At 39.3% G+C, this 15,823-nt stretch overlaps 2 protein-coding genes across 3 annotated transcripts in view; both read left to right on the forward strand.

Annotated features, from left to right (window-relative positions):
• The window catches only part of abcc3 (ATP-binding cassette, sub-family C (CFTR/MRP), member 3), a 53,899-nt gene extending 51,402 nt beyond the window's left edge, over positions 1-2,497 (forward strand). For both annotated transcript variants that reach the window (XM_079476829.1, XM_079476828.1), the window contains exons 29-31: positions 432-598; positions 1,099-1,293; positions 1,886-2,497. In XM_079476829.1, the coding sequence (XP_079332955.1) occupies positions 432-598; positions 1,099-1,293; positions 1,886-1,994 (471 nt within the window). In that variant the 3' untranslated portion in view covers positions 1,995-2,497. The remainder of the gene's footprint in view (positions 1-431; positions 599-1,098; positions 1,294-1,885) is intronic.
• An 8,563-nt stretch (positions 2,498-11,060) lies between these two features.
• wfikkn2b (WAP, follistatin/kazal, immunoglobulin, kunitz and netrin domain containing 2b) lies at positions 11,061-14,582 on the forward strand. Its single transcript, XM_079477152.1, has 2 exons — positions 11,061-11,357; positions 11,608-14,582. The coding sequence occupies exons 1-2, from the start codon at positions 11,157-11,159 to the stop codon at positions 13,111-13,113; spliced, it is 1,707 nt and encodes a 568-aa protein (XP_079333278.1). The 5' UTR covers positions 11,061-11,156; the 3' UTR covers positions 13,114-14,582.
• Positions 14,583-15,823: the final 1,241 nt, after the last annotated feature.

Consider the following 15,823-nt stretch of genomic DNA (forward strand, 5'->3'; position numbering starts at 1 on the left):
ATAAGGAGTGGTCCATGCACCGATCCCTGAGGGACCCCAGTGATTGTGTGGTGAGCAGTTGACAGCAAGCCCCTCCATGACACCCTGAAGGATCTGCCGGAGAGGTAGGATTTGAACCAGCGGAGAGTAGTGCCTGAGATTCCCAGCAACTACAGGGTTGCTAGCGGTATCTGGTGATTGACAGTGTTGAACGCTGCAGATAGGTCTAGCAGAACTAGGTTTATAATGACATGAGGGAGTCTCAAAAATAAAAAATAAGAAAACTTGCTGTTACTTTACTCAACCTCAGGCCATCCAAGATATACAGTATGTTTTATATACTGTTCAAATTGTTTGAGAGTTGTCTTCAAGCACACTTTACAAACATACACAGTGTGTAGAGCTATTTAAAGCATGCACTTGAATTTGCTGTGATTGATATGCATTTGTAGGAACCTGTTCTGTTTTCTGGAACGCTGCGGATGAACCTGGATCCCTTTGAGAAATACAGTGATGATGAAGTGTGGAGAGCCCTGGAACTCTCTCATTTAAAGAAGTTTGTTAGCAACCAGGCTGCCAAACTTAATCTGGAATGTGCAGAAGGAGGAGAAAACCTAAGGTACTGTACAGTACAAAGACCGTTTCATAGAATAATGAAGAACAAAGCAATGTACAGTATTTGTATTCGCATTGTATACAGTCCAAAAGTCTAAAGCCATAAATGAAAATGCATGCATTTTTCATTTTTAATGTAACATTATTTGTAATTGTTGAGAATAAATTAACATTAACAACTAATTTTTTATTTGGTATAGCTTTGCTTTTGCGTTGAGCATGCACTCCATCCATTACATCCCAGCATGCTTTGGGAATTTGGAAAAAAACATCTGTGTGCTTCAGCTGATCAAGCAAAAAATCTTGATTTTTTATATTTGCACCATTAAAAAATCCTTATTTGATTAGTTATCTGAAAATAGTGCAAAATCTTTATTTGAAATAATAAAATATGTGGTGTCTGATATTTGTCTTTGTGTATTTGGCTGTATGTTTTGAGCATTATAGTTAGAGAACATTTACTTACATATGATATAAACCTGTTCCCTGCTGCTCTATGTTTAGTGTGGGTCAGAGGCAACTGGTGTGTCTGGCACGAGCCTTGCTGAGGAAGACTAGAATCCTCATCCTTGACGAAGCCACTGCCGCCGTTGACCTGGAGACAGATGATCTGATCCAGTCCACAATCCGCACTCAGTTCGAAGACTGCACAGTTTTCACTATAGCTCACAGACTCAACACCATCATGGATTACACTAGGTACAGATTTAGAAATGCAATTTTCCTCAATTGGTTATAATTTAATCATCCACATAGCAACTGCATAACAATACACTTAAAAATAAGACAAAATTGTAGATTTGTTTATTATTTACATGCATCGAGAAACAACCAATGATTTATAGTGTACCAGACAGTTTAAAATAATGGATTAGTATCTAATGTTGTAACGAATTAAATGATACTGCAGTAAAGTCAGCGAGCTGTGGTTTGGGGATGTCCATGTGAGTGGTCTGTGGTTGGTGACAGAGTCTGGTGTGTGCGTATGACTATAATGGTGATTCTACAGAGCTGGCAAACAGGAAGTGAGGTGCCAATGCGGTTACAGTCTTTTAGGTGAAATGACATCATTAAACCCACAGTCATTGCCTGTGCTGCGCTATTATGTGACACTGATGTAGGGTTTGCCTTCAAATTGTAATATATGCAATTTTTTCTTTTATGATTAAAATTTTCTTTTGGGAGAATGAAATTGTCTTTTAGACAGTGAATGCAGTACTTCAAATACAGTTCTTAGTTAAAACATACGTCTATACAAAGTGGATAATCACATATCTCCTTGTTTTCACAGAGTGCTTGTTTTGGACAAGGGACAGATAGCAGAATTCGACACACCAACCAAACTTATTGGGCAGAAAGGAATCTTTTTTGGAATGGCTAAGGATGCAGGGTTGGCGTGAACTCTCACTATGCTGTAATAAACCCACGAGTGCCTTCACACAGTATAAGACTGAAAGCCAGTGAATGTAATTTTTCTGTTTACTCGACAGCAGGATCTTTTTATTTTTTATTTCATCGTTTCTTTTTCTATGAACTACAGTGCCATTGTTAATTCAGCGAGTGAGTTTCGTGATGAAGCAGTCTATTTTTGTACTGTATTATTTAAGCCACTTTTTGAAGTTGTTCAATTGCGAAGATTACTGCGCAGATAAATGTATGATTCCTTTTTATAAACCAAATCTGTAAAAACTTGAACTCTGTTACCAGAATTGGAGTATAGTTGCATTTATTAAAAAGTTAATGCTGTTTCTCATATATGTTTAGTGTGTAAGTTCTATTTCCAAATACTCCAATACTGTTTCGACCAAATAAACAAACAGACAACATTTTAAGCCACATCAATGATAAATTACTGTTGTTACTAATTACTAAAATCTCTACTAAAATACTAAAGGTATTCATGAAAAATTCTGTCATATTTTGACCTTATGGCTATAGAAAAGTTTATCTTATTTATCTAAATTTAGCCTTCTTGTGTTGCTTGTTTCTGTAGATATATAGCAGGTATTGGTTTTTACCACTAGAGGGCGTGCAATAGAGACATTCAGAATGTGGCACAAGCTGCTCTTCTTTTCCTAAAATCACTGTTAAAAGAATCTAAAACATCAACCTGAGTAATTGATAGATTAATACGGATTACTTAATTCACATATATAAAAAAACTCAAGTGAATCTGTAAATGCTAAAAGGAAATATGATCAGTGGATGTATACAAATCTCCAGTGATAGACAAAAACAGAGCCATTTTAATGAGGTGGCGGACATTTGTTATATTGATGTTGATCTTATATCCCTATTACTCCCCAGACAAAATGGTGCTTTAAGGCAAACGTAGTATTCAATGTACACAATGTGCTATTTAGAAGAAATTATGCAAACATAATCTGTCTCGCTAAAATCCATTTAAATAGGTTGACCACATGGATTTGTTTGGAACTATGGAGGGCTCCATGAACCATGTGACCACAAGGCTGCGAGATTGAGTGTCGTAACTCTCATATTCAATGGCTCTGGATAAAACATAAAGCAGGTCAAAGGGTGTCATTCCTATCATACTGGACACAGCTGTTGTCTGTGCTCCTCTGAGATCTCAGCCTTATCGCAAACACCTTGAAGAACAAGTCTTTCAAATAAGCAAAGGCAGGAGCCCAGTGAAAAATAAAGATCTTACAGTTGGTGACAGATCCTACCATTTGTGCAAAACTCAGTCTTACTTCTTAAATACAAACACTATTCAAGCAAAAACAAAGATTTGATTTAATTTAAAATGAAATTCTTATATTGTCAAATGGTCTTCAATGTTGATAAATAGGCTACTGAAAAATGTATTTGAAAGCTGTATAGGTTTAGAATGACATGAGGACGAGCAAATGATACATTTTCCATATTTAAGTGAACTATTCCTTTAACAAAATTGCCCAATTTAATGACATAGGCTCCTAAAAATCCTGACACAGAAACTTTAAGTTCAGAGAACAAGCTTAATCACGAAATGTCTCCTAGAGGCAGAAACATCACCGACTTCTGATCTTCTGTTATGTGCTTCTCCAGAAGTGACCAACATTGGCAGAGCTACAAGTATCTTGATAGGAGGGCTGTTTATTTCCAATTACCTCCAAACAAGATACTTCATGTTCTGTGTTTTTAGTAGGAGGGGTGGGGTTTTTTAAAATTCTTAATTTGTATTAGTGCCATTACTTATTTTAAACACTGCCATCTCATCCTCGCTGCCAGATGTTGACAGATGATCGACTCAAAATCATGAATAAGGTCTAGTGCCAGGATGTGAAACAATATCACCCCTTCAGGCTAAGCCACATGAAATACGGATGGGTTCCCAGCAAGCGATAGACGTCATTTCACCATCCGGGTTAACTATAGAAGAGATATAGTCCTGCTATTAATAACCAACTTCTACCCAAAATAATCTTACTTTTGGTTACATGTTGGTTTTCCCAAATTACTTGTATGATATTCCATGTAAGCAAAGTCAACAATGATTAAAATGTGCCTGGTTTAATTTCTTTGACATGTTCTATGTGTAGCCTGTGAGTAGTCACGATTTAGCTCGTATTCAGATCGGCTATTTGCTTATAGTCAAGACTGGTTCATTGTCATTGTTGGCCAGTAAGCGCAGAGTTTTTTTGATATATCTCATCGTGTTCAATATGTAAATAATATCAGCAATATGTAAGTGTCGTTTCATTTCATGGTCGATCTGTAGTCACGATTTTTAGCTCTGAATTGGGCTTTTCGTCCACCTGGCCTCTGAATGGGCTTTTCGTCCACCTGGCAAAATCAAGGCAATATATAATCTAATTTCAACGTTTTGGCTTTAGCCCTATTCAGACCAGTGATGATTGTAGCCAAAAAGTGTTAAAATTGTTTGTTATGACATCATCAAGTAAACACTTTTAAAATATAATTATTACACATAATATATATTATATTTGCTGTCACATAACATTCATACACATTCTACAAAATAATTTTTCGATCATTTTAACAAATTAAATGAAATGCATTTACAATTCTTGACCGCTAGATGGCAACTGTAGCCCTACTGACACTTCTGGCAACGCAAGACTTGAAAGTTAGCAAGGGTCACTGTTACCAGATCTTGTGAGAGAGAGCATTTAATGTTGGACATTCGTGCTGTTGTCTTGTAAGTATCTGTGTTTTCGCTTTTTTATGTGTTCATTATTTATCTACAATATTTCTTATCATGTGTGAGGATCCCTAAAATTTTAGCGGCTAACAGTGTAGAGCCATGTTTTGGTTACATTTATACATACATTCATTCATTTGGCAGACGCTTTTACCCAAAGCGACTTCCGTGTAGGAGAGCATCAAAAAATATGCAATGCCATGCTACTAGGAGGATCAAAGCTTGAGTAAGCAAGGGAGAGAATGAACAACAATAATCTTTTTAGTCACAAGACATAGACAGTTATTGGTTAAATGCGGAACAGGTATGTTTTGAGCTGTTTTCTGAAAGTTGTGAAGGATGCTGCAGTTCGGGTGGAGGCTGGCAGTTCATTCCACCACAGGGGAACCGAATGAGTAAAGGTTTTTGCAAGTGATTTGGTGCATCGCTGTGATGAAACGACCAGGCGTCGCTCATTTTCAGACCGAAGATGACTACAGGGGATGTATACCTGGCGCTTAAGGTAAATCGATAAATTTGCCGTTATCGTTCTGAAGGCCAGTGTCAGCGATTTAAACTTAATGCGGGCGGCAACTGGCAGCCAGTGAAGTGAAATCAGGAGGGGAGTTACATGGGTTATTTTAGGCTGATTGAAAACTAGACGTGCAGCTGTATTCTGGATCATTTTCAAGGGCTTGACTGCATTGGTTGGAAGGCCGCCCATGGGAGAATTGCACGTGGTCCAGTCTTGATATGACCAGAGCTTGGACTAGCAGCTGAGAGGCATGCTCAGACAGGAATGGCCTGATTTTCCAGATGTTGTTGAGCACATACCTGCAAGTTCGAGTGGTTGCTGCGATGTAAAAGGTAAATTTCAGCTGGTCATCGAACATCACCCCCAGGTTCCTTGCAGAGAATAAGGGAATTATAGTTGAGGATTTCTAGCTGAATTGTAAGGTGGTGTTCAATTGATGGGTGGGCTAGTATAACCAGGAGTCCTGTCTTGGAGAAGTTGAGTTGTAGGTGATGTTCTTTCATCAAAGAATAGATGCCCAGAAGGCAGGCAGGCAGACACACACACGGGCAGAGATGGATGGGTCATCTGGCTGAAAGGAGAGATAAAGCTGTGTATCATCTGAACAAAAATGGTATGAGAACCCATGTTCCTTATTAATAATGAGGAACTCCAGTTGTCAGCTGGTGAGCTATGGATGTCTCGCCTCTCCAGGATACCTTAAAGAATCTGCCTGTGAGATAAGAGTCAAACCAGTTGTTCCAGAGATGCCCGGTTTGGAGACTGTGGACAGCAGGATCTGGTGGTTCACAGTGTCAAATGCAGCAGAGAGACCAAGCAGAATAAGGACAGATGACAAGGAGTTTGCCCTTGCCTGCCATAGGTTTTCGAAGACCGATAAGAGAGTGGTCTTTGTACAATGTCCTTTCTTGAAGCCGGATTGTTGACTGTCCAGAAGGTCATGCTGTGAGAGATTGGTTAAAACCCTATCGAGGGCCTTGGAAAGGAAAGGCAGGAGTGAGATTGGTCTGTAGTTTTGCTGACCACTGAGGGGTCGAGTGTTGGTTTCTAGAGTAAAGGTGTTACCAAGGCCTGTTTAAATGAGGTGGAGACAGTACCAGTGGTAATGGAGGTGTTTATTATGCGTGCAAGTTGAGGCAGTAGAGACGGAGAGAACCTGAATGAGCTTGGAAGAGGTTGAGGGGACAGGTAGTAGGCCGGGTGTAAAGGAGAATTTTAGAGACATCAGGGGAGAGAATGAAGGGAGTTGAGGAATGCGAGCGAGATCAGGGTTGCGTTGAGCAGAGAATTGCCTGCTGATGGTCTCCATTTTTGCAGTGAAGAAGTTATCAGAGATATGAAAGGTATTGGTGGGAGGTGGAGGGGGACAGAGAAGATGATAGGAGAATGTTGAGAAAGGTTGACGCGGTTTAGATGCAGTTTGGATTTTGTTTTGAAAGTACTTGGTTTTGGCTGCAGATATATCAGTAGCAAAGGAGTTAAGAAAATGTTGATAGTCTTGGGCCACTTCCTCTCCGCAGCCCTTAGCTTGGTCTGATGGTCGCGAAAAGCCTCAGAAAGCGAGGGGCAAGACGGTGTAGCACGTTCAGGCCTGGCGATAATAGGAAAAACCCTGTCAAGACAGGATGGTGAGAAATTAAAAAGACTATCAGTAGCTTCCTCAATATTGAGAGACGAGTAAAGGGTTGTGGTGGGTAGGGAGGAAGACAACATGGATGAAAAGCAGGTGAGAGAGAGGGACCAAAGTTTAAGACGGAAAGAAACAGGGTTAGGGGTGGGAGGTGAGATTACAGGGTGTGTAACTGTAAATTTTATAAAGAAATGGTCAGATACATGCAGGGGAGTACCTTTAATATGATTAGCGGTGCAGTTACAAGTCAGAACAAGATCTAGCTGTTTTCCTCCTCTGTGGGTGGCAGGGGGTGTTGGCCCTGTGAAGGTCAAAGTAGGAGAGGAGAGCTATGAAGTCGGCTGTTTATGGTTTGTCTAGGTGGATGTTGAAGTCACCTAGCATTACCAGTGGAGTGCCGTCTTCATGGATGTGGCGAGCAATGCGGGATGAGAGCCATGAGGGAACAACTTCAGCGTCTCACAGAGGAGCTCCGGAAGGGCAAGAGAGGACCAGGCCTCGATTTTATGGCGTTTTAAGTTTGTTTTATTATTTGTTTTTGTTATATTAAAAATTGTATTACGTTCGCTGGTTCCACCCGTCTTTCTTCCTTTTATTGAACCGTGTTACAATGGCTAGAGGACAGCAGCATGTCATGCTCTTCTAAGAAGTTTCCCAGTTGACCCGGAGGGCAAGATATGACAACACAATGTATTTTTGATGGTTAAGTGATGGTGACTGCATGGTATTTGAATGAGGAGTCGCTGCGAAGAAAAGACAGAGGAATGAATTCCCAGGTGTTGAAAACGAGCCAACCTGTTCCACCTCCTCGCCCAGAAGGACTAGGAATTTTTGGGTTGAGTTGAAGTTTGTGGAGAGGGCCAATGCGGTAGCAGTGTTCTCTTTACAGATCCATGTTTCAGTCAGTGCCAGAACATTGAGATTAGACTGACTGGCGAAGGCGGGGAAGAAGTCTGCCTTGTTGACAGATGACTGGCAGTTCCAGATCCCTACAGCAAGACAAGCAGACTGTGGAGGGCTAGGGCAGAGTGGCTGAAGATCTTGCTGAGGTCTCCGCTGTGTACGTTTGTAAGTGCGTCTATGGTGGACAGTCTGAATGTGCTGGAAACACATGCTAGTGGCAAAAAAAGGGAAAGAAAAATTTTATAAAAGCTTAGTGTGGCGTGTCTTTGCTCAGTGGAGTCGCAGGTCTATTTCTCGTTGGTCTTCACACGAGGAGGGCTGCACATGTTACATGCAAGCGTTTCAGAGTGCCTTTAAACTCTAATTATCTGAATCCAAAATGTGCAACCTATTACAATTTGTTATGAACGCAATCAATAAATTTAGTTTAAATCATTATGATATGAAAATATGTGCTTTGATTTGGCAAGGTAAGTTTAAACAACTAAGACGATCCAAGGTGTCGTGCATAAAACAAAGCAATTTATGGCATTATAAAAAGACAATATAATAAGATTATTATTATTATAAGAATGTTTTAAAAACGTGGCACAGCCCTAGTGTACCTCCAAGCAAAAGAGAATGACTCAAATTTTAATAAGTGTTAAACCAAAAAAGTCAAAAATATTTTCTTATTTGGCAGATTATGTGATGACCAACTTCCCAGCAAGCACCAGTGAGAAAATGGGAGGGAATGTAGAAAAAAAAAAACAATTCATATTTCCTTAAAGTTCACAGTCTATTAGATTTTCACTGACATTCCAAATTTTGTCTTGTTTTAGACTAGACGTCAGGGCTGTCTTTGGACGACTATTAGATGACTTTTTGGCGCTAAATTGATAGCTGGGTTTGGCTCTTTATCTGCATAATTATTTTATGCTGCAGGCAGAAGGATTAAAGCAGGAGTAGGTATGTTTAGATCAAGTGGTGACAAAGCAAGTTTTTTTTTAAATATATTAAACAAAGCACGGGTTTGTTATCAAACCCCAATTGAGCTTAACACCGCCAGTGTGTTTCCTAATTTGATGTCTATTGAATTAATGGCCATTGATTACTGGCGTGGATGTTGTTTTCACTCTAAGAAATTCTTGAATTGGGTTCTGGATGTTTGTTGGTGAAAATGTGAAATCGGCCCCATTGTTTTTATATAGCTTCTATATGGTTTTAACAGTATGTGAAACCAAAGATGAAAATGAATCTAGAAAAATTACTAGGTGCTGTGCTGTGTTTTTTCTATTAAACCGTGTAAAACGACATTCTTACAGATTTTAAAAAAATTTTAGGTGTATTTTTAAAAAATATGGTCAAAAAACGTCAAAATAATTTTTTGTTCAATAAATTTACAATAAAAACGTGGACAAAGTGTAGTACTCAAAATGATTTTTCATTTCCTTCAACAAATGCATCATGCGTTGCCTCTATGGAGGGCAAATAAGGTTATCCCCCTCCAAAGTAGGATACGTGAAAGAATGCACGGTGTTGTAGCTACTCTTTTAGCAATCAATCAAAGAATAAGAAGTCTTAGTTGGTATTGCAGTATGTTATCAATGTGCCAGCAGTTAGAAGCGGCCCCATGAAAGCCTTTTTTCCTGCCAGAGGCCATACTCCTCTGAACATGCACTTCGTGGAACTTATTTCCTCTGAAATGCTTAAAAAGACACTGTTGTGTTGTTAGATGTTCAGTTAATGATATATTTGGATCCAAACACCTGAGGCGTGATATTATATAGAGACTGTTTATACAGTCTCCTGTTCTTAGTTTTTATGTTTGTTCAAATGCTGACACATTCACAAAGCTCATCTAATAAAGCAATTTACTGTTAGATCATGTCTACATTTATTGTAGAAACAGAACTGATGCACCTTCCCTTCGTCCATATCAGGGCAAGAATAAACCAAGAATGAATTATATTCATTGTGTATTGTTCTTTTAAAATCTTGTAAAACCTCACATAGCTTTCTTTGAGGCATTTCTATAATCATAGGGGGTAATGAATTTGCAGAATTCATAGAGTTTGTCCTCATTTGACACATTTGAAACATTGATGTTTTTCCTTCTGAGAAAGAATGTTTGAGAATAAGTAACACTTAGAAGTTTTTTCTTCATCAGATAGCTACAATGGTGTACAAACAGGCACTTACAGGGGTTAAATAAGGTGAAATTCCTAATGCGCAGCCTTCAGTGATAAAACACAAGTAGCACAAACCCAGTTTTAGTCTTTCGAAGCTTAAATGTCATTAACGTGCCACTGCGTGTCATTGTTGCGTTAATTCCTGACGTTTTACTTTACATAGTTGTTTGGCAGAACCAAGTGAGTAAAAGTGAATAAATATGCGCATTTTACAGTGCGTAAAGACGACGTGAGATTATCCCTGAACGGGATTATCCCTGTACATAGTGAACATTATCTTTCTTTTCCCAGGCGCATTTTTGTCAGGGTTATGTAGCATTTCTTTATTCAGCTTTGGTGTTTTGGCAAAAATAGATTTTCTTATTCAGGGGCTGTGGGGTTCAGGACATGTGCTGCGCATAACCTGGGCTGGATGCTGAGGGTTTAAACATTTAAATATGATTTCTACAATTTATGCATCAAACACACAGGTTTAGAGCTTTTCGTCTGTTTTGGCTCGCTGTCACAGTTTAGGTTGTTCTAACTATAGATGTTTTTTAAATGACATAACACAGTGTAGCATTTAGGGGATACCTTTTCAACAATGAGGTATTCTTATTATTTGAATGGGCGTATATATATTAAAATAAACCAAACCAAACCACTGCACTGATTTATTTGGTCAGATATTCTTGTGACATTCACGTTTCACTCTGTAGAGGCAAATTAACGTTGCTTATCTAATAACCAAGGAGTCGAATATATGAATCAATGGCGTTGTTATGTTTAGTTGTATTATAATTTAAAATTGGTTGCATTACTGCTGAAATAGTAGTGCTCTCTCAGCTCCTCTGGTGCGCGTATTATGAGGATAAAGGGTTAAATCAAGCTACAGTACTTTCAAAGAGAGGCAGGTGTCCCATGTACCAACCCAACTCTGGGGCAGATGTTTTTAATCCTCACTAGAACCACAGAGTAATTCATAACTGTCATTTGCGCGTAAGTGCGAGTTTAGTGGTCAGGGGAATAGCTCTAGTTGCTTAAGTATTTATAACGATTAGAGTATAAATACAGAGATCGCCGCACACAGTATTCAGCCTATCTAGGATATTTATTCTCCTGCTTGGAAGCTCTCAGTTTGGCTCAGCTGTTTCATTAAAAGTCCGTTACAATCATTTCTTATTTCTGCCTTGCAACATGTGGTGGATGCTCTTTCCTCGTTGGATCTGGTTCGTGGCGGGACACTTTTTGTTTCAATTTTTGGACAGTCAATGCGTAAAAGGCATGGCTTTGCAAAGAGTTGCGTATTCTCACGCAGGGATTTGTCCGAACGACATGAACCCAAATTTGTGGGTTGACGCAATGAGCACCTGCACGCGAGAATGTGAATCTGACCAGGTTTGACATTTCATTCATTTTAATTCATTTTTTAAATTCACAGAAAATCTTTGTTTGCATGCATGTAGTTTGTCTATTGTAGCCTACTATATATTTATTTACCAGATATATAATATGCACAAATATGACTTTACATATAGCCTACATACTTTTTGCTGTATATTTATTTTAGTTTGTCTAAAGAATAAAAAAAGACTTATGTTGCATTTTATAATCTTAAAAATTCCCCATCTGTGCTTTTGTCCTTCAGGAGTGTGAACCGTTTGAAAAATGCTGTGCCAATGTTTGTGGTAATCGAAGCTGTGTTGCAGCCCGATACATAGATGTTGCGGGAAAGAAAGGGCCAATGGGTATGCCAAAGGAAGCAACCTGTGACAAGTTCATGTGCACCCAGCAGGGCTCCGAGTGTGACATCTGGGATGGACAGCCTGTGTGCAAGTGCCGTGACCGCTGTGAGAGAGAACCCCACTTCACGTGTGCCTCAGACGGCATGACCTATTACAACAAGTGCTACATGGATGCTGAAGCCTGCTCCAAGGGCATCTCTTTATCTGTTGTAACATGCAGGTTCCATCTCACCTGGCCCAACACAAGCTCCCTGACTGCCGGCACCACTGCCTTACCCACGACGGCCCTGCAGCACACCACGCCGTTAGATGTGCATGCTCCTCTAATGCTGGGAAGCCCCACGCAACAGTCTGTGTTTGTAGGTGAGACGGCCAGCTTCCTTTGTGAAGTCGCTGGTCGACCGAAGCCTGAGATAAGCTGGGAGAAGCATGTAGAGGGGCAAAGCAGTGTGGTCATTAAACCCAACCACGTACATGGAAACGTGGTCGTCACCAATATCGGCCAGCTGGTTATTTATAATGCCCAACCGCAAGATGCAGGTATTTACACCTGCACGGCCACAAACACAGGTGGCTCAGTCCAAGCTCACTTTCCACTCTCTGTAGTCCAGAGAGATCTGGTTATAAAAGAAGAGCTGAATAAATCCACAAGTTTCCTGGTTGAGGAGTGCTTCAAGGCGCCTGATAGGGACGACTGCGGAGAAGAGAAGCTGAGTTGGTTTTACGACCCCCAGAGGAACAACTGCAACACCTTCACATACGGTAATTGCAACAAAAACCGAAATCACTTTGAGACGTATGAGGCGTGCATGTCGTCGTGCCGCAAAGAACTTGCAGCCCCGTGTAACCTTCCCAGCTATCAGGGGCCTTGCAAAGCATACGAACCGCGATGGGCGTACAGCGGCTTTCAGCGGCAGTGCCAACCTTTCATTTATGGCGGTTGTAAAGGCAACGGAAACAACTTCAAGACCAAAGAAGCGTGTGAGGACGCCTGTCCATTTCCAAAGAACCACCAGTGCAAGCCGTGCAAGCCACGGCACAAGATGGTGACCAGCTTCTGTAAAAGCGATTTTGTCATTCTTGGACGCATGACGGAGCTAACGGAGGAACAGGACTCTGGTCAAGCTTTGATTAACGTGGAGGAGATCCTGAAGGATGAGAAAATGGGGTTGAAGTTCTTTGGGAAGGAGCCTTTGGAAGTGACATTGCAGAATATGGACTGGGCCTGCCCGTGTCCTAACGTCACAACTGCAGATGGTCAGATCATCATCATGGGTGAAGTGTATAATGGCATGGCCGTCCTGCAGCCCGACAGCTTCATCACCATCTCCAGCCCCAGACGTGTCCGCAAGCTCCGTGAGGTCATCAATAAAAATACATGTGACGTTTTGAAAGAGTTCGTTCAATAGGGCTTCAGAAACAATCATTTCTAATATACTTCTCACGAGATTGAAACATAAAATACTGATTTGATCAAAGATTTGACAAGAATTGCTCTTAATGTACAGTTCTGGTGTCCCTGCAACTTCTAGGAATTGCTTTCGTAGCATGAATAGAATTGTTAACCAGTTGAGCAACGTCAACTTTGAACAGATCAAATCAATGTTTAGATATATTTTTGTGACAAGAATTGGTCTTAATATACAGTTCTAGTGTCCCTGCATCTTCTAGGAATTGCTGTATGAATAGAATTGTTAACTGGTTGAGCGACGTCAACTTTGAACAGTTTTATTAGTGTTGCCCTTACAGTATCCCGCAAGTTAGAGTACAGGAACATGTTTGTGGACATAGGATGCCTTAATCAAACCCATCTGGTAAAATCCTAGTGCACTTACGTTCCTGACTTCAAAAGGAGCTCTACGACTGCCCTACAAATGTAAAAAAGTAACAATACTTTTCTTGATCATTTATTTTGAGCACATTTTTGTAACGCTGTCTCATCTTATGATTTTGCCAAATTACCTTGCACCTCAGTTTCTATTTTTATGTATTTCTTTCTGCTTAGTAGAACTTTAAAAGATTGTTGATTCATAAAATGACAAGTGTATTGTGTTATAAAGCTACTATAGATCTGCTTAAGGCACTTAGGTAAGTTTTATAATATTGAATATACAATTTAGAGACCTTTTCAAAGTCCCTTTTCCGTTTTTCTGAATTTACTATTTATAGGTATGTGTTTAGGTTAAATTACAAGTTTTGTTTTATTCGGTGAACTACTAACAATGTTTCTCCCAATGTCAATTCAAAATATTTTTTCTATTTGCATTTATTGAAACAGGTCAAAATGACAGAAAAGCTGCTCTGTTTGATGCTTTCAGATCTCAAATATTGCAAAGAAAACAAGTTTATATTCACTTGTAAGCATTACAACAGTAATATTTCTACATGTATTTAGAAATAAAAGTTCATAAATCCTGTTTTATGTGATAACCTTGATTTTGATCATGCTGTCAGTCTTTCTCATTGCTGTTGGATGACTTTATGTCACTGCCGAGGTTTGATTCTGGTTAAAAAATGTACTGACAAGGGACTGGAAGGGCCACAATACATCTAGAAATTCTGATTTAATGTAAATTGGTTTCTTAATTTTTTTCCGTGGCTGTAATGTCAACTTCAGGAGAAAAAAATGTCTCTGCCCTCTTGTTTAAGCCTTACTTGTGTAAAAACTTGAGTGTATATGATTCATTAACCATTATGACCATCATTAATTTTAAGTTATTTATTTTTACTTTTTTTGTGTGAGGAACCAAAAGGCTGACTGGCATTTCTTATAAGCACTTACATGTTTTTACAGTTCTCTTTTTGTAATCTATCTTGTTCTGTGTCTGTAATGATTTGTATTGTGGAGTGATAAAATAAAGATTGGAACCTCAATTGAATCCCCATACTTGTCCCCGACAGTTCATGATTCCGATTGTGCAGCATTCACAAAACAAATGCAGTATTACTCCAGCTAAATAAGTCATTGAAAGTCATATAATATACAGTATATATATATATATATATATATATATATATATATATAAAGTGTCAGAATTGTGGCATTAAGATCACACCATACACGATTAACCTAATTACCATTACCAGTTTGATCAAAGAATTGTGTTAATTTTCAATAAAAAGTGTCATAAAAATGTACATTTATCGCAAATAATAGTCTGTGACCTCATCCTAAGTTCGAGTTCTGCTGATAAAGCTGTAGATATTTCACTCAAGTGGTCCCAGACAGGGAAGGGGCCCCTCAGCTCATTCCAGCAGACTACCACACACGGACCTCAGACGGAGGGCCATGCTGAGTTAAGAGGGGGGGGGGGGGAGTTGGAAGATGAAGAACTGTTTGGATATGAGGTTTGAACATTTGGGACTTCCTCTGCCGGAGATCTAATGTCCTAACAGATGGTTTCCCAATAGGTTTTCAGGGTGGGCTTCAAAAGACGCCTGCCGCAGGCGGTAGAAAGCAAACCCGTGACCTTAAAGCCAAGGAGTGGCAGAATAGAAAAATGTAAAAAGTGAGACTTTCTTTTTTTTGCTGGTTATATTAGGCAGACCATAAGATTATTTCAGAATATGGTGCATTTAATGTCATTCACAAATTTGCTTTAAAGCCTTTAGCAGATGCTTTTATGCAAAGCGACTTACAAAAATGAGGAAAACAATAAAGTGATCTTAAAGGGATAGTTAACCCAAATATGGAAATGTGGTCACCATTTCCTCACCAAATCTGTATACATTTCTTTGTTCTGATGAAGACAGAGAAAGACATTTTGAAGAATGTAGGACAACAAACGCACTTTTGACAACCATTGTATTTTTTCCTACTATGGTAGTCAATGGGAGTGTCTGTTTATAAGCATTCTTCCAAATATCTTTCTCTGTGTTCATCAGAAAAAAGAAAGTTATACAAATTTGGTCCAACTCGAAGGTGAGTAAATTATGATAGATTTTTCATTTTTGGGTGAAGTATCCCTTTAAGGAGGAACTAATAGGTCCTACTGCCAGATATGTATAAAGTACCCAAAAGCAATACAAAAAGTCTTGCCAGAAAATTACTTTGGTAGAAGTGATAGTAACCTTTTAGAATATGACTTGAGTAAAAGTCTTAAAGTAATAGACATATTG

Source organism: Barbatula barbatula (genome assembly GCF_947034865.1).
Source record: "Barbatula barbatula genome assembly, chromosome: 16".
NCBI classification, from domain to species: domain Eukaryota; kingdom Metazoa; phylum Chordata; class Actinopteri; order Cypriniformes; family Nemacheilidae; genus Barbatula; species Barbatula barbatula.